An 18559-nucleotide genomic window follows, 5' to 3' on the forward strand; every position below is an offset into this window, starting at 1 on the left:
ATTCACTCCTTGCAATCTGTCACCCTTCAGTGGCTTTTCATTTTATAACCTTCACAACTGAAGGGGGAGCAGCAGCACCGAGAACCACTGGCTTGAGCAGTGACCAGGGCTGGTGGGGGGAAGGATGCATTGCAAGGGGGGAAGCCAGGATCCTGCAAGGCAGCAGAGCTGCAGATGGACCAGACAGTTTGCAAAGAGTGGGAGGTGGCTTAGTGGGGTGTTCTGTGGCTACTGGCAAAATGGGTTGGTGGGTTCTTCTGTAGACAAAGCTACAAAACTCTTTGGCCAGTGTCTGCAACTGGACAGAGGACCAGCCACGTGCAGCCGCTGATATCAGTTGCATCTCTCCCCCAAAAGTTTTGGTTCCAGTCCAGAAGTTTGCAGAAACAGGGCTGGCTCTGGATGGGGGAGGGGGCCGTGGCAAATTGACCTCCATAGACCCCCTCTGAGCATCTTTCTGCCTCTGAAGAGACCCTCAGGGCAGCTTACAACATTTTCAAAGTACAAACTGTCAGGCTCCTACTGGTCTCAATTGGAACCAGTGCTGGGAGTTGGGCACTTCTGATTTCTTCCCCTCAGGGCTCACAGTCTTTAGCAGTCCCTGGGGAGGTGCAGAGGGGTCTGCTTTAAATGCAGATCTCTGTTGAAGCCACCTCAGGCCTGGCAAATCTTCTTCCCGCTGGGGACACTAACTATCACTGCTAGTGCTCTCAGGCCGGTGCTGGTCTCTGCAGGAGCTGGTGCTAGAAGCCCCCTCAGGCCTAGGTGTTTCTTCTCCACACACCCACACCCACACCCACACACACACACCCCGCATGCAAATTGCAAGCAGTTCAGGGAAGGGGCTACTCTAAGTCTCCTCGGGCCAGTGCTGGTTTCTACAGAAGCCAGTTCTAGGAACCCCCTTGGGCCTGGGCACTTCTTCCCCTCAGGGCTCACTAGTAGTCCCTGGAGAGGTGCGGAAGGGGCTGCTCTAAGTGCTGGTCTCTCTAGGAGGCCCCTCAGGCCTGGGCACCTCTTCTTCCCTCAGGGCACCGTATCTAGCATTGCTAGTCCTCTCAAAACAGTGCAGGTCTCCCTCTGATACTATAACAAGCTCCCCAAGGCCTGGGCATTCTTCCCTTCAAGGCATGTAGATGGTCTAGGAAGGGCTGCCCTAAGAGTCCCTCAGGCCAGTGCTAGTTTCTACAGGAACCGTGCTAGATGCACCCCCTGGCCTGGGCGGTTCTTGCTTCTTCCCCTCAGGGCTCACAGTCTAAGCAGTCCTAGGAAAGTGGGGAAGGACTATCCTAAGAGTCTCCTCAGGCCAGCACTGGTCTCTCTGGGAGTCCCCTCAGGCCTGGACACCTCTCCTTCCCTAACAGCATGCTACCTAGTACTACTAGCTCTCTCAGGCCATTGCCGATCTCCATAGCAGCCCCCTCAGGCCTGGGCACTTCTTGCTTCTTCCCAGGGCTCACAGTCTTAGCAGTCCTGCGAAAGTGTGGAAGGGGTACCCTAAAGGGCTTGTCAGGCCAGCACTGGTTTTTCTCAATGCCCCCTCAGGCCTGGGCACCTCTTTGTCCCTCAGGGCACACTAACTAGCACTGCTAGTCCTCTCTGCCCAGTACTGCCCAGATCTCTCCATAAGAGATCCCTCAGGCCTCCATAAGAGATCCCTCTTCCCCTCAAGGCACATAGATCTCAAGCAGTTCAGTGAAGGCACTACCCTAAGAGTCTCCTCAGACCAGTGCTGGTTTCTACAGGAGCTGGTGCTAGAGGCACCCCTGACCTGGGCACCTCTTGCTTCTTCCCCTGAGGTTTTGCAGCCTTAAGCGGTCCTGAGAAAGTAAGGAAGGGGCTGCTCCCAACAGTCTCCTCATGCCCGTGCTGGTCTCTGTGGGAGCCAGCGCTATAAGCTCCATCTGGCCTGGGCACCTCTTCTCCCTTCTTCCCCCTCACACAGACCTAAAGCAGTCGCTAGGGAAGTTGGGGAGGGACTGCACCAACAGCCAGTTCAGCTGCACCAGTACCAGTTCAGCATTTGCACTGTGCTTTCTGGGTGTGGAATACTTCATGACTATTAATTTGATGTTGTCTTTACCACAGCCCTGTAAGGTAGGCAAGTATTATTATTCCCATATTGTAGAAAGGAAAGACTGAGGCTGAGAGGGAGTAGCTTGTCTAAGGCCAGCTAATGAGGCCATAGCAGAGGCAAGATTCAAACAAGGGAAGTCCCAGTTTGCCGTTCGGTCTCTGAGTCAGTGTGCCGCACCACTCAAACCAATTTTACACGTTGTGCCGTACATGGGAAACCCCACTGCACACTCACACCCAAGTGGGCAGCAGAGGCTGATTCCTAAGATGTGTTACAAGCTGAGATGGGCACCTAGCAGCCAGTGCCTATACCGTCAATGGACTCAAGTGACCTCTTTCTCCCCCGTCTATGGAGCAGCTTCACAGCTGTGTTTCTTTTCTTCTTCTGATCAATCTTCCTGTCATTTTGACTCCATTCTCTTTTTGCTTCAAGAAAACAAGTCTAATAACTTTAGAAATTCTCCTAGGTAGCCTGCAATTTAGGAGGAGTGAAATGTAGGAGAGAGAGAACCAGAGGAGCAGCCAAGGAGCCTGGGACATCCATAGCTAGAACCCCCCAGCAAGAGGGTCCATACAGTCTGGATGCAGACTTAAGATCCTGGAATGGCTTCTGACTCCCCTTCCAGGGTGGCTTTTGCCAACTGGCTGCTGTGCCATCTCTGACAGGTGCCTCTGTCCTTCTCTCCACAGTTCATGGCATCAAGTGGACGTGCAGCAATGGGAACAGCAGTTCGGGTTTCTCAGTGGAGCAGCTGGTGCAACAGATCCTGGACAGCCACCAGACCAAGCCACAGCCTCGGACGCACAATTGCCTCTGTGCCGGCAACTTGGGTGAGCGGCTGAAATGAGTAGGGCCGGTAGGGGAAAAAGGGCAGGAGTCCACTCCCAAGGCACCCTGATGGAACTGCAGAGGCAAAGCATCCCACTCCACACAGCTGGACCTTCCCCAGAAGGTTTAATCTGATGGAGGAGGAAAAACCGATGGAGAGAGGCCTATCGCAAGAACCTCCAGGGAGAAGAGCAGGTTACCAGGCTCAAGTGCTAGGAAAATAAGTCCCTGAGCTCGTCAGTCTTGAAAATGCCACAGGCCTGATCCAGAAGCCCTTCCCCTCCACCCCAATCCATGGGGCTCTCTGCTGTTACTCAGCACTCAGAGGACTCCACTGGCTCTCTCCTCCTTAGGCAAGATGGTCCCAATCCAGGGCCAAGAGATGGCATTGAAGACAGCCACTGGTGATGAGTGCAAACTCAGCCCTATGCACCCCCCTTGCACACCAGATCCAGGGAGCAAATAGTTGGCCTCATCACCTGGAAGCCCTATTTGTGGGTTCCAAAAAACCAAGACCCAGCGCTAGGTGGACCCACCTTGGTCTCTGATCCAGCAGCCAGGCCCTTCTACTATGTTCTTCCTGTCCCTTGTAAAAAAAAAAAACCTTTCTTAAATGTTCGGCTAACATGGAGCAAAATTACAGCAGGGAAAGGGAAAAGTTCTGATGTCCCTAATGCACTTCCACCCCAGAGGGAGAGTTGGCCACTTCTGCACTTCCTTGTGCCCTAGCTTTCTTCTGCTTTCTGGTCCTTCCCCAGAAACACAGCATCTCCTGAACTCACCTGTGCTGGCCCAGTTCCACCAGTATCCCTGGGCCAAGCAAAAATCAGGGGAGCTCCTGCTGAGGAGACTCCAATGTTGGCCATGACAGCAGCCCAAATGGCCCAGGCTAGGCAGACAGTTCACTGTATGGTAAAACCATTCCTGTAGTGCCTGACTTCAGACTGCAGCTGGGGGTTTCAGGAGAGAATATCTCTGTCATAGGGGAATCTGAATCTCTACACACTGAAACCCAGTAGGACAGGGAGAGCCCTTTTTCACAGACATTCTCATTTTCTACTGTCAAGGTATGTTTTAATATCAGTCATGCAGTCCCCACTGCACAGTCCGGTTTGCAATGTGACAAGGTGTCTTTCTCAACCTGGACTGCTTTGAGGAGACTGAAGTGATGGAGATGGCCACAGCTGAGGGCATGTCAAGAGCTGAGGGCTTCAGACAGCACTAGGCAGGACGTAAAGGTCCGGATCAGAATTTATACATGCTTCCCTTGCCTGAGTCTAGCAGTTATTGAGTGCCACTGCTTACTATGTAACTCCAAGTTCTCTTGCACTCTCTGAGTGTGTTGTGATGAAGGAAAGCCTTTGGGCTGCCCATCTGCCCTTGTGGCTGCTCCCTTGCTTGCCTGCCCTGCCATTCAAGCCCAAGAATGGTGGTCTCTACTTGGCCAACAGATGCCATCCTCCCCATCTCATTTGTTGTCAGGCGCCCACAGCAGCAACAGTCACCTCTCCAACTGTTGGGGCCTTAGCAGTGTAGCCAGGCTGGGTATCCAGAATGGACAAGGAGAGGCAGGTTAGCAGTCCCGCTCCAGGCAGGGAGGGACAAAATGGTCTTCTCTTGTAGATGAGAAATAGCCAGATAATTAACCAGGAAAATGGTCATCAGCATCCTCACCCATGTCTTTCTGGTGTCTGCTTCCTTCTCCCCCAGGTCTCTCCTCAGCTGTCTCCCCTCCATCACTTGCCTGCATCCCGTAACATCATAGGAGGAAGTAGTACATACATGTCCTACACTGGAAAGGGGGTGTAGCAGTGTGACTAAGATACACCTGACCTATAAACCAGGATTTTCCTGGTTCAAATCTTGTCATTCCAGGTAGCCTTCAGCAAGTCCCTCCCTCTCAGCCTCAGTCTTCTCTATCAGTGAAATTGGGATAATAATACTTCTTGGTTCTCCTAAGAACTACATTCAGGATAAGACATGGGAAGTGCTCAGAAAGCATTAAATTAATGTGTTTAGGATCCTTGAAATGAATAAGCATTCAATTCTCCAGGCACATTTGGGAGTTCATAGAAGAAGACAGCCTGACCTCCACCATCATATCCAAGTTCCTGCCTTGATGCCCAGAAAGAGTGGATACTACTCTGTCCTCACTTTGGAAATCCATAAACCTGCAGGGTTATAGCTGGCCCCATTCAGAGCCAGAGTAACCAGATACCATGGAAGACAGAATGCCTCTATCTTTAACTATTGTAGAGAAGAGGGAATTTGGGCAGGTGCAGCTCAACATGGAAGGGTTTGAAAAGCTGCACCTGCCCAAATTCCCTCTTTGCTACAAAAGTTAAAGGTATAGACACTCTGTCCTCCATTGCATCTGGTTGCCCTGTTCAGAGTGCCCAAGACCCTTGCAACAGAGAAAGCAGCAATGAGGAGAAAGGTGGCAGCCCTCAAATTAGCAACTGGAGGTCAGAGTGTGTAGAAGGCCTCATTTTTTCCTTGCAGAAGAGGGGTGGGAAAAAGAGATCGATAAAACCTTCTAAACCCAGAGAAAGGTGCCTGTTGATCAGAGAGGGGTGGTTGGGAAGGAGTCTAGGCAGGTGTGGGAGGAGCACAGGAGAAACTGCACTGCTTTGAAGAGGCTCTGCCAAACAGCAGCTGTGGACAGGATGGAATAATGGGAGGAGGAGAAGCCCAGGGATCTCAGGTGGTGCCGAAGTTGCGGCACTGCCAGGACCGATGCCTCTCTTTTCTGGAGCCTTCTCTATTGCAGCTCTGGGATTTTGGAGTGCTTTTCCAGGAGACAGCTTCCCCTTCACTCTTACCCCTTCCCATTGCAGAACGTCCTCAGTCCGGGGCCTGCCGGAGGTCCTGACACCTGCTGTTTGCACTCTTTTGTTTTGCTGCTCTTTTTTAATTACAGGTATCATTATCTTGATTTTATTTTTGCTATGAGCTTTGATGTGATTCTGAACTGACCACCACCATGGGGTTTTTACCGAATAGTGGCACATAAGCTTTACAAATAACTATATAAACAAATCTTCCTGCCCATCTCAGGGGTCATTGATGCACAGGGCGCTGGGGTTTCCATGCATCCTATAACCATCACTGACTAGCACATGAACCAGAGTCTGGCTGAAAGAGCCCATTACAATTTGCCTTGTAAGAGGCCTGTCGGTGGTTTCCTAACCTCCTCTAAATCGGGCTCCCATTGGGTTTAGAAACACCAAACCATTTTGAGGCAGCTGTGGTGAAGTCTCCCACCTTTAAACTACAGCACACAGAAGTCACAGTTGCCTCCCTTTGCTGCCTCCCTGAAGATGTGATTGTGAACTGGTTTTGTATTTTGGCTAACAAAAGGCTTGTTTTCTCCTGGTCCAGGCGCAGGGAGCAGCGTGCACCACAAGTGCAATAGTGCCAAACACCGCATCATATCACCAAAGGTTGAGCCGAGGTCAGGCGGATACAGTGCCCACTCCGAGGTACAGAACAACGATGTCTCCGAGGGCAAGAACGAGCACAGCCACGGCAAGTCCTCCAGCCGGGAGAAGCGGAACGGCAAAGTGGCCAAGCCAGTGCTGCTCCATCAGAACAGCACTGAGGTCTCCTCAACCAATCAGGTTGAAGTTCCTGACACTACCCAGAATTCTCCTGTGTCCATCAGCAGTGGACTAAACAGCGACCCAGATGTGGCCGATAGTCCGGCAGTCACCGGGGTCTCCAGCATGGCCGTTGCTTCTGTGATGGGCAGTTTGTCACAGAGTGCCACAGTCTTCATGTCGGATGTTACTAATGAGGCTGTCTATAGTATGTCACCCACCACTGGCCCAAATCAGCACCTCCTCTCCTCCGATGCAGCTGCTCAAGGACTGGTCCTGGCTGTGAGCTCCGATGGCCACAAGTTCGCCTTCCCCACCACCGGCAGCTCGGAGGGTTTGTCCATGTTGCCTGCCAGTGTTTCTGAAGAGCTGGTGCTCTCCACAACGCTTGACAGTAGCAGGAAGATCCCTGAGACCACAATGAATTTTGATCCGGACTGCTTCCTTAACAATCCCAAGCAGGGACAGACCTATGGTGGAGGGGGGCCCAAAGGGGACAGCCTTGGCGCCAACATCAGGCAGTCGCCCACAACGGAACGTGGGTTCAACTTCAGCACGGCCCTCACTAAGGAGATTAAAACCGAGGACACATCCTTCGAGCAGCAGATGTCCAAAGATGCCTTCTCTTCCTCTTCTTCGGCCAACTCGCTCACCCTGACAACTGGCTCCAGTTTGCTCCCATCCGGTGGAGGCCTCAGTCCCAGCACCACCCTGGAACAAATGGACTTTAGTGCAATCGATTCCAACAAAGATTACTCCTCCGGTTTCAGCCAGGCAGTTCAGAGCCCCCACGTCCACCAGACCCCTTCCCCCAGTTTCTTCCTGCAAGATGCCAGCAAGCCCCTCCCCCTGGAGCAAAATGCTCACCACAGTTTGAATGATGCAAGCAGTTCTTTCGTCAACCCTCTGGGGCTTCCCACCGTGAAGACGGAAGCCTCCTCCCAAAGCGCCTCCAACTGCAATGGCACAGTGGAAGCTCGGATCGAGGCCACCTCTTCCCTCCAGCTCATGCAATTCCAAGCAAACTTCCAGACCATGGCAACAGAAGGGGAGGTCCCAATGGAGACCTCCCCGCAAGCAGAAGGGAATGAGAACCTGCTGAAGTCTGGCGAGCTCCAAAGTTGCAGCACAGAGCACTACATGCCAGCCGAGGGCAGTGGCACCTTGAGGAACGGGAGCAACCTCCCTGTTCTCCAAGGGAATATGGTACAAGGCCTCTACCCAGTTGCCCACCCAGCCCTGAACAACTCATCCAACATGGAGCTGAGTCTGGACCACTTCGATATCTCCTTCAGCAACCAGTTTTCTGACCTGATTAACGATTTCATCTCAGTGGAAGGTGGGAGCAACACCATCTACGGACACCAGTTGGTATCAGGGGAGAGCACTGGGCTGGCACAGCCAGAAGATGGCAACAGGGCATCCTACAGCCAGGCTGAAATGTGCATCCCTTGCTGCAGCCCCCAGCAAACCAACCTGCACCTCAGCAGCACAGAGAATGGAGCCGGCCCCATGGCCTACATGCACGTGACAGAGGTGGTGTCGGCCACAGCTGCCCAAGGTACCCTGGGGATGCTTCAGCAGAGCGGGCGCCTCTTCATGGTGACAGACTATTCACCAGAGTGGTCTTATCCAGAGGTGAGCTCCAGAGCCTATTTTGGTTGTATATCCTTGGCATGGGGGGGGGGGGGGAAATGAGACTAGAACTTGCCATGAGAATAAGGACATCTGAGAGACCAGAGATTGCCAGGGGGAGAAGTGTCATTGGAGAGGAGGCATCTGCTTCTCCTGCTCCATTCTGCTGTCTCCTTGCCTGCTAAGCTCTTTCCCCATTCCATTTTGTGAGTGAGTGAATGGGTGGGCGTGCAGGCATGTGAGGGGCAGGGTCATGGTTAAATGACTGCACAGAAGTGTTTGCAACCTGCCAGAACTCCTTTTGCCCACTACGCTTTCTTGGGTGAAAATTCAGAACAGATGTAATGTGTGATGGGGGCCTGAAGCAAAACAGGGGTAACAGCCAAGGGTCAGGTGCGTCGGCCACATGTTCAATCAGGTTTGGCTATGTAATGATAATGTCATATGTCTGACTCAGAGAGTGGCCAGTACTTTCTAGCCTTACTCTGAGTAGGTGAAAATTGTCCAGCCTAAGCCCCCTCCTCATTGCTGAAACAGGTTGTGTGTATTATATGAGTTGGCACATTTTTCATGTAAGACACACACCCCGCCCCATTTCAGCTTAGCCTTCTAATGTTTTTTTTTTTAATTTCTAAAAGTTTTTGTGCTCCCTCTTTCCACCTTCAGAGAGGTGATCAAAGCACCGTAGCAAAAAAAAAAAAAAACAAACACGAAAGCAGCAGCAGCAACAGAAGTTACAACACAGAAACAAAAATACAAATGAACACAAAGGCACCAAAAACCCCAAAGTTGTCTCAAGTTCAGCCAGGGTGCCAAGCCAGTGGTGGATAAAGTCTCTGTTTTTACCAGCCTACAGAAGGCAGGTTCAGTGGGGGCCATGAGAGGAGCCTCTTGGGAGAGGAAGAGCCATTGTGTGGGTGCAACTACAGAAAAGTCTTTTCCCTGCCAACCTTACCTGTAGCAGGAGCTCCTCACATGGCTTTTGTGAGCTGGCAGATTTGTGGAGAGGAAAATGGTCTTTCGGGGACCCCAGACCCAAGCCATGCAAGGCTTTTAAAGTCAAAGGCGGCACCTTGGAATTGGGATCGGTTGGGAGCCGTTCAGACCCTCCTCTCTCTAAACACCATAACAGCCTGGCAGCAGGGTTCTGTAAGAGCCACAGCTCCCAGGCTTCATTACAGGGCAGCCCCATAGAGGGTCCATTACAATAGCTAATCCAGTGTCTGTGCCACTAACACCAGGTTTGCTTTTGGCTGGGAGGGGTACAGCTGCGGAAGCCCCAGGTTTGCCACTGCCAAGCTACACACAACACCCAGCTGTCACCTTCTCACTTGACATTTGTCACTGAAGACCTTGAAAGCCTCTAAGTGTACCTCTGTAAGAGGGCCAGGTTGTGGGTGTCCCTGAGGTGTGCATCACCAGACCCACTTCCTGCAAGTTCCTTTGGAAAGCCTTTTTCTGTCTTCTGGCCTTTTGGCCACTGGAAGGCGGTAAAGGAGCAGCTCTGGTTCGCAGTCCAAATGTTCAGCAAGGAGGCCAAAAATTCTCTTTTGCTGCTTGAGAAGACGCAAGCGAGTGCATGCAGAGGGGCAGCAAGTCCAAAACCAGGATCTGGCCCTCTACTCACCTCCTTTCAGGAGAGTCTTCAGAGAGGTCCGTACATGTTACATGCATATATGTTACTACCTCTGCTGTGGGAAGGTGATTTTGATCAGATAAAACAGACAGCAAGAGAAGAACCTTCTCTGCCATTTTTCCCACAGCTTTTGCATTCCCCCCCCCCCTTTTTTGACTTCAGGAAGTCATTTCCTCTTCCTTGCTCAAAATGTCTAATGTGACCCTGAGAGTCTCATCCTTCTGACATTTGGTTGATGGTTGCCAATTCAGAAGATCGGGGCCTGTTTGGCAGAGGTACCTTTCTTGTGGAATGCTCTGCCGCCAGCCCCCTCCAGATCCTTAGAGACTGCTTCTGTTTCAGAAGAACTTTAAGGAGGCTGGCTAAATTCAGTGGGGGGCTGCTGTTGCTGCTACTACCGCTGTTTTGAAGCCACTTGTCATCTTGGATTTTATAATGATAAATATTAATATAAGTCAGTATTAATTGGGTTTATAATGGCTGTTTTAAGGGAGGCTTTTAAAAATATCTTGTTCAGTTAAACTTGTTTTTGTGTGACTTGCCTTGTTTGGGGGGAGGGTATCATTGGATCAATCAGTGGACAGCTGTTAGTCCCATTTTTCGAAGCGTAACAGCAGCTCAGGCCACAGAGTGAGCCAAAGGCAGAGGCTGGATCTGATTCCAGAACTACAAGATCAGCCTCTGCTGCCCATTGAATGATTTCGACTGCAGGAAAGCATCAGTGGGTCCCTGATGACACGCTGTGGTCATTCACTGGCCATTACAGGGATATAAGAGTCCAGGATTATATTACACTGCCCCAGACTTCTGGGTCCCAGTTGGAAGTTGCTGTTGGAGAACCAGGAGCCATTTCTGAGATGGGGGAGCCACTATGTTCCCATCTCTCTATGGTTCTCTGCCCTATGCCTAGCATCAGTCACCCCCCTCATGGCAGTGTGCCTTCTGTGGCCAGGGAGATGTGCACAACTTTTGTTTGTTTTTTCTATCTCTGCAGTCAGTATGGATAACCTTGGGGGGTGGGAGGGGGAGTGAGACTCAACCTGGCTACAGAGCTTGTCTGCAGTCAGTCCCCCCACACTCCAAGCACACCCTCCGCTCTGCTTCCTTTGCAGGGGGGCGTGAAGGTGCTGATCACTGGCCCCTGGCAAGAAGCCAGCAATAACTACAACTGTCTCTTCGATCAGATCTCTGTGCCTGCGTCGTTAATACAGCCAGGGGTGCTGCGCTGTTACTGCCCAGGTGAGGAATTTTGCACTTTTCACCTTGCAAGAAAATGGGGCATTTGGGGAATCCCTCAAGAAGCCCCAGGAGCCTATTTCAGGTACTCTGTTAGAAGTGGAGATGGGGGTATGTGTTCTTTTAGGAAAAGTTGGGACTCCTGGATCAGACTCAGGGAGTGGGGGAGGCAGGGTCTGTATAGCCCAGCACCCTTTTTCCAACAGCAGCCAACCAGACACCTCTGGAGGCCGAGAAGCGGGTCTCATAGGAGATGGAGTCCCTTTTGCTGATTGCCACCAGAGCCTCCTGTTCTAAGGGATGGTGGCTACAATCCTGGGAGTAAGCCCGTTAACTATAATGGGTCTTACTTCTGAGTAGACACACATAGGAGTGGGCTCGGTGTCTCTGAACATGTCGACCCTGAGCTGTGGGTAGGTCTATGTACTTCTTTTGTCATAGGGAATTGAAAATGTGGTGCACACAGTCAGCACCAGCCCATCCATGAGGCCAGCTGAGGTGGTCACCTCAGGCAGCAGACAGAGAGTACCCACCTCGTCTACCTGCTCACCTCTGCCACTGCAGCCACTACTCCTGTTGGGTGGTAGGAAGGGGAGGCTGGAGTGGGAGTGTGAAAGAGAGGAAGGGTTGGGCTGAAGTGTCTCTGACTCCTCCACACGTGCTCTTTCATCCTGCCCCCTCTCCCTTTTCCAATCCTCTGAGGAACAGAGGCTAGCACACTGCCAGGTGAGAGAGGGCAGCATTCAGCATGCTGCCTCAAGAGGTCTGGGCTATCCCTGCACATGGGGCCTCCAGAGACCTGGCTGCAGCAGATGAGTTGTCACTATTCTGTTTTCACATAAAGGGTTCCTCCCCAGGCAAGAGATGCCCCCATCCTTGTAGGAAAGCTCATTTACAAGGGTTAGCACTGGCCGAGCGCTGGAGCTGACCCAGTGCGAGCCTGTGTTGGGACAGCACCAGTCAGAGGCTGGCAATTTGCTGCCCAGCAGTAGCTTGTGAATTGGGGTGTGGGGAGAGGCAAGGCATTCCAGGATGGGAGGACATGGGGGAGGGCAGGGAGTGGGCGGAGAGGAGATGTGGTGGGGGAGGGAGTGGAGAGGGAGGGGACAGGACTGGCAGAGCTGAGCTCTGCTGGATCCGGAGCCCCACATCCAGCCTCTTGGCTCAACACAGAACTCCATTATTCTGCTTCCACTTGATAGTGGGTGCAGTTAAGTAACCCCAGTGCTTTTTTTGTGGAAAAAAAGGTGCAGGAACTCACAACTTGTTAATCTTTTATTTATTTATTTATTTAATTTATTTATTTATTTATTTATAAACCATTTTTTATTGGAGAAATAAAATATTTTTATGTGCTTCCCCCTAAAGATGAACTTACTTCTGAGTAGACATGCATAGGATTGGGCTGTCAATCTCCACATCCCCTTCCCTCTAGCTATTTTTTCTACACATGGGGAAAAACACTGTACAGGTGCACTTGTAGCGTGTAGTATGTAGTGTGGCACTACTTCGAGGAGAGGAAGCAGTGAATGGATTCCAAAAAATGGCTTACATGAGTTCCATGTAATAAAATTACTCTAAGCAACTGTGGGAGTAAGAACAAAAAAGAACAAAAAAGGAACAAAAAAGGAACAAAAAAGGAACAAAAAAGAAAAAAAAAAGAATTCTTAGAGGAATTCTTAGAGGAATTCTCTAATTCTTAGAGGAATTCTAAGAGGGGTCCTTAGGTGCACATAGAAACAGCTACTTTTGCAAACAAGCGATTAAATATGGTTTAATTCAGGTATCAGAATACTCTGTGTCTTTGGGAAGGCGCTTGGCATGCAATTGTATGTTCTCTGCTGCCCTGAACAGCCGCTTTGCATTGCTGGAGAGGAGCTGCAAACGCTGGCTGGCGGAGGGCATGCTTGTGGGGGAAGGACAAGGAAGATCTCTGGCAAGGCTGAACAGCACATTGTATACACGTAGAATCCCTTTTCACCTGCCCTTAGCATGTGAAAACGGGTGCAGATATATATCTCTGCCAGGATTAAGAGCCCAATCCTAGGTATGTCTACTCTGAAGTAAGTCTCATTCTAGTGAATGGAGCTTACTCCCAGGAAAGTGCCTAGGATTGCAGCCTAAGAGCCCAATCCTATGCATGTCTACTCAGAAGTCCACTTTAGTGAATGGGGCTTACTGTGGATAGGATGGCAGTCCTTAGAGTCCAATCCTGTGCCTGTCTACTCTGCCTCTGTTTTGCTCCCCCCGCCTGGAATGCCTCCAAAGGGGAGGGGCCCCTGCAAAAAGGTGCCGGAACTCCGTCCCCCCGCGTTCCATTAGAAAAAAAGCCCTGAGTAACCCCATTGCAGGACTACTTTCCTTACACGAGGGAAGGGGACAAAAGAGGAACTGGTGGCAGCTGCCCGGCACACTCAGGATGCTGCAGCAGCACCGCATGCCGGGCAGCTGAGGATTGGGCTGCCCAAGTGCCTCAGACAATGAGAAGCACCAAGTGCCTCAGACAGTGAGCACCACGCCCTGCTTATGAAGCCCTAGGAGCAGCTGGCTGGGTGGACGGTGGTTCAATCAGGTAGTTTAGCTTCAGCTTCTTGTGTTGCGTCAGGGGTTGCTCCACTTTCACCTAGTGGAAGTGTATCTATAGGAAAAAGAGAGCCACAGGATAGGGGTGTCTCACTCGTCCAGAGGTATGGCTTGCTTGTTGACAGTGGCTGTGTCGGTGTCCAGAGCGCTTCCCAGCATTGCAGGCTTGGAACCAGGCTGCATGTCTGGAAGACCGGTTCAGATTGCAGGTGGGGGAGATTGCACAAGCAAATGTGCCTGCCACGGCTACCCCTCTGAACACTGCTGCTGATAGATGCCTCTCTGGTGACAGACTCCTGGGCCACAGTTGATATCTCCCTCTCTGTGTTTTTCAGCTCACGACACAGGGCTCGTCACTCTGCAAGTGGCCGTAAGCAACCAGATCATCTCCAATTCAGTGGTCTTTGAGTACAAAGCCCGGGCCTTGCCGACCCTGCCTTCCTCCCAGCACGACTGGCTGTCCCTTGATGGTAAGACCTCTAAACCCTGCCCTTCCCATGCAAAGTCAGACTTCCTGAAAGGGGAGGAGGGTTGAGAGGGCCTTTGCTGTGCTGCTTCCTCCCCTTCAGTGATGTTGTTTACATGTCCCCCAAATCACTCTCAGGGGATAGCAAAGGGTCTTGGCTTGCAAAAGATAAGCAGGCAACCCATCAGCTGCGAGTCAACATTTGGGATGTCAGGATGATCACACTTAAGAAAGTTTCTTCCAAATTTGGGGGGGGGGGGGAGTCTGGATGGCCTCGGTGCAAAGGGTGGAACCTACAGTGACCACTGGGCCTGCCACGTTTCTTTGAAATTGTTAACTCATGGTTATTTTTTTTAAAGATTTTTTATTTTAATGCTGGACTTGATAATTAACTCGTGGTTATCAATTACACCTTTTTTCCGCCAGAGAACTCAAGGCAGTGTACAGTATGTGGTTCCCCACCATCACCACCACCACCACCACCACCAAATACTCTTAACAGCACAATAAGATAGGCAAGGCTGGGGGGAGGGAAACTAGTACAAGTCATTCAATAAGAACTGTGGCTGAGTTGGTTATTTGAATCCAACTCTCCTCTGTCCTCGTCTAGCACTCTCACTACAGTAACATGCTGGCTCTTGGCTGAATGTTGTTGGAGACATGAGGGTTGCCACTGTGCAAAAAAAAACCTCCACCTCTCTGCTAGAGAGACATGGCAAAGGAGAGCATCACAACCTGAGGGGTGCAGCTGTTTGTTTTGGTGTGGCACCTACAGTACGGTCATAGAATGTCTTGTGCTGGCCTGGCAGTACTTCACATTTCAAGGCAGAGCCAGCCCATCCATGAGGCCTATTGAGGAAGTTGCCTCAGGCAGTCGAGTGTTGGGAGGCACCCACCTCCATCCTCCTACTCACTACCATGGTTCCTGCTCCATTCCCTGGATCAGAAAAGGAAGAGAGGGATGGAGCAGAAGGGGAAGCGTGGAGGGGAGGGATCTCTGAATCTCTAGCCCAGGGGTGTCAAACATAAGACCCAGGGGCCAAATGTGGCCCTCAGAAGCTCTTTTTCCAGCCCTCTGGCTCTCCCAGTATCAGCTGCTGTGCTTGAGGTATCACTGCTGAAAGGGCAATCCATATGATAATTAGGTTGTCCCATATCTTGAAAATACGATCAAGATTTGAATATTTTCTCTTTTGTCATTTGAAGCTAAATTGAGTTCCTGAATGAGAAATTAAATTGAGTTCCTAAATGAGAAAAAAGTGCTTATTTCTGGTCATGACCTGCTTTATGATATCACTTCCTGCTTTATGACATCACCTCTGGTCCTCAGCAGGCATCATTAATGCTATTTGGCCCACTAAATGAAACTCGTTTGACACCTTTGCCCAGGAGTGTCCAAACATTTTGGCAGGAGGGCCACATCATCTCTCTGACACTGTGTCGGGGGCTGGGAAAAAAAGAATTAATTTATTTCAAATTTGAATAAATTTACCTAAATGAATATATTAGAGATGGAACCTGTATGAATGAATGAAGGTCTTGCAATAGTTCAAGGCCTATAAAAGGCCTTGCACAAAGCAAGGTCAACCTTTTCTTTGCTGCCACTGCTGCATCACAGACGTGAAACAGCAAGTAGCAGAGGGAGCCCTCACCCACAGCTCAGGTGGAAGGTCGAACAGTCGTCGTCATGCTGAAAGCAGTTGCGTTGGGTCAGCATGGGCTCCAGCAAGTCTCTGGAGGGCCAGAGGCTCATTGGAGACTGGGGGCTCCCCGCAGGCCTGATTGGGAGCCCCCGAGGGCCACAAGTGGCCCCCGGGCCGGGGTTTGGGCACCCCTGCTCTAGCCCACCACTATCCTTTCTTCTACACTTCCTCTTCTGCTTTGGCCCTTCTTCCTTTTGCAGTTCAGACAGTGAGGGGAGCACTGGACTTAGCACACCACCTCATGTGTTTGGAGGTCCTGCAGAATAATGATGTGCATGACTGATAGGTTTGCTGTTGTACCTTTTATAAGAAAAAATTGATTACAATGGTTCTGCCTGCTATTTGGTCATCTGTGATATTTCCTTTTGTGGATATATTTATTATAATCATTATTCTCTCTTGCAAAAAGTCAGTGATTGGTTTCCAGTTATTCATAAAGGTTTTTGTTTTCTCTTTAAGTAAAGTTGTAAGTTGATCCATTTCTGCGAAGTTCATAACTTTCATCCACCATTCTTCAATCAACGGTGTGGTTTTCCAGAATTGCGTATAAAGTATTCTAGCCGCACTTATCACATATAAGAACAAAATTTCATTTCTTTTTCTCACATATTCATCGATCATGCCCAACAAAAATACTCCTGGTTTCAACTGTACATTTGTTTTTAAAATCCACTCTATCTATGCATATATCTGTGACCAATATTTTTTGCTTTAGAACATATCCACCACATATGGCAAAAAGTTCACTCCTGTTTTTTACATTTCCAACACCTATTTGACATACTTTCATACATTTTAACTAATTTGCTAGGTGTCATATACCATCTATAAATCATTTTGTATACATTTTCCTTACTATTGACATTCAGAGTAAATTTTATTTGTTTTGTCCATTATTTCTTCCATTTATCCACTGAAAGTTCATTCACGTTCTTTGCCCATTGAATCATACATTCTTTAACCTGTTTATCTTCCATTTCAAATTTCAGTTATAATTTATATATTTTAGAGATTACCTGCTCTTCTGCTTTTAATTGTTGTTCCGATATTGATTCTCCCTTTTCAAATCCATGTAATTCTGTATCAATTTTAAATCTTTCTTATAATTGTACATATAGGAACCACTGACAGTTAAAACCCTCTTCTATCAGTTCTTCTCTAGACTTCAACTTACATTGTCCTTGTGTGAAATTTAATATATTTTTATATAATAACCATTTATCTCTCTGAACTGTTCCCAGACCAAAGTGTGCTTCCTGTGGTGAAGTTGAGAGTGGAATTTTGCTGTAGAACCTGTTTTTTATAACAATTCCATATCCTCCACAACACATGCCTAACAGTGATTTTTAAATTCAACATTTACTTTTAATTTATCGTACCTTAGATATCCATGCCAACCAAATCTTAAATTATATCCTAAATTCAACAGATTTCTATTTCACAGCAACAACTATTCTTTCAGACATAGAAAACAACATGATGCATAATAAATTTTCCAATCCGGAGCCCTAATCCTCCTCTTTCTTTAGCATCCTGCAAAATCTTAAACTCTTGGTTTTTTCCCTTGCCATTTAAATCCCACCACATCTTTCTGCCATTCTTTAAATGGTTTGCCTAAGAGTAAAACTGGTATAGTCTGAAAGAGAAATAACATTTTGGTAAGAGCTGCATTGTGGCAGCTTTGGTGTTCCTAGCCCCCACTTTTTTATATTGCTAATTGCTCCACTTGGAAACATGCATAATGTCACTCAGGGATGGCCCCTGAGCAGATTTTTGTTTCTTGGATTGCTGCAGTCTCAAATGTTGACCTGCGTGTGTATAAATGAAGTATTGCAGATTGGAGCATCACTGCAGAGGCAGAACAGCGTTCCCTGGAGTCAGTTCAGCAGCTAGTTCGCAAGTGGTGGCCCTGTACTTGTGAAGGACCTCAGAGACTTAGGTGCATCTGTGCACCTGTCCAATTGCAGACCTGGTCCCCTTGCCCAAAAACCAGATGTGCTACTTTTGGCATTTTTAAGCCCCCTTCTGGGGGCTGGGGAGATCACAGGCAATGTACCCAGCTGTAAAATGGCCTTCAAAAATGGGCCCAAAAATGAGTCCCCCAAAAGAAAAAAAAATGGTGGTGGGGGAAGGGTTGCGGCGGTGCCCCCCTTGGGGTGCCACCAAGGGTATTTGCCCCCCTGACCTCCCCCAGGTATGCCAGTCCACCTGTCCCACTGTTTGTGCCATGTGTGGATGTTGTCACTGTGTAAAGTGTCTTTGAATGGCAGGAATGTTTCCACTGTGAGGGAATGAAGCACATTTGTTCTCTCACAAGGCAAGGAAAAAGCATCCAGGTCTCATCTAGTTGGCCCTGGCAAAATGTAAAGATGCAAAGAGTCTTGGCCTGACCATGTCCCAGATACAAAGGTGAAGCCTCCAAGAGCGAAACAGCAACCTCCACAGAGAATGGGAGCACCAAGCAGCCTCTTCCCCCCTGCTTCTCCTCAGGCCCATGTAGATCACCATGCACCTCATTATGGGCAAGAGGAGGGAACATGCAGCCAAGAAACGTATCAGCAACAGGGCTGAAGGAGAATGACTTGCTAAAGCCACATATAAGTAACATGGCAATGTTTTGCTAAGTGAACGGCAATGATTTACTGAGAAAAGGGTGCAAAGACAAGCACACCTAGAGCTGGGGGAGACTTGCTGCTGCCCCAGGAGAGCTGGCAGAGGACAACCACCCTGCAAGTGAGCATACCAGCTTGCTAGCATATGACCAAGCTAGATAGGGGGTCTTCTCTTCCTGGACCG

At 49.5% G+C, this 18559-nt stretch overlaps 1 protein-coding gene across 1 annotated transcript in view; it reads left to right on the forward strand.

Moving 5' to 3' along the window:
* The window catches only part of LOC136660346 (calmodulin-binding transcription activator 1-like), a 627764-nt gene that overhangs the window by 565430 nt on the left and 43775 nt on the right, over positions 1–18559 (forward strand). Inside the window, exons 6-9 of the mRNA XM_066637476.1 lie at positions 2767–2907; positions 6287–8142; positions 10888–11014; positions 13930–14064. Coding sequence (XP_066493573.1) covers positions 2767–2907; positions 6287–8142; positions 10888–11014; positions 13930–14064 — 2259 coding nt within the window. The remainder of the gene's footprint in view (positions 1–2766; positions 2908–6286; positions 8143–10887; positions 11015–13929; positions 14065–18559) is intronic.

The sequence above is a fragment of the Tiliqua scincoides genome, chromosome 9 (genome assembly GCF_035046505.1).
Source record: "Tiliqua scincoides isolate rTilSci1 chromosome 9, rTilSci1.hap2, whole genome shotgun sequence".
NCBI lineage: Eukaryota > Metazoa > Chordata > Lepidosauria > Squamata > Scincidae > Tiliqua > Tiliqua scincoides.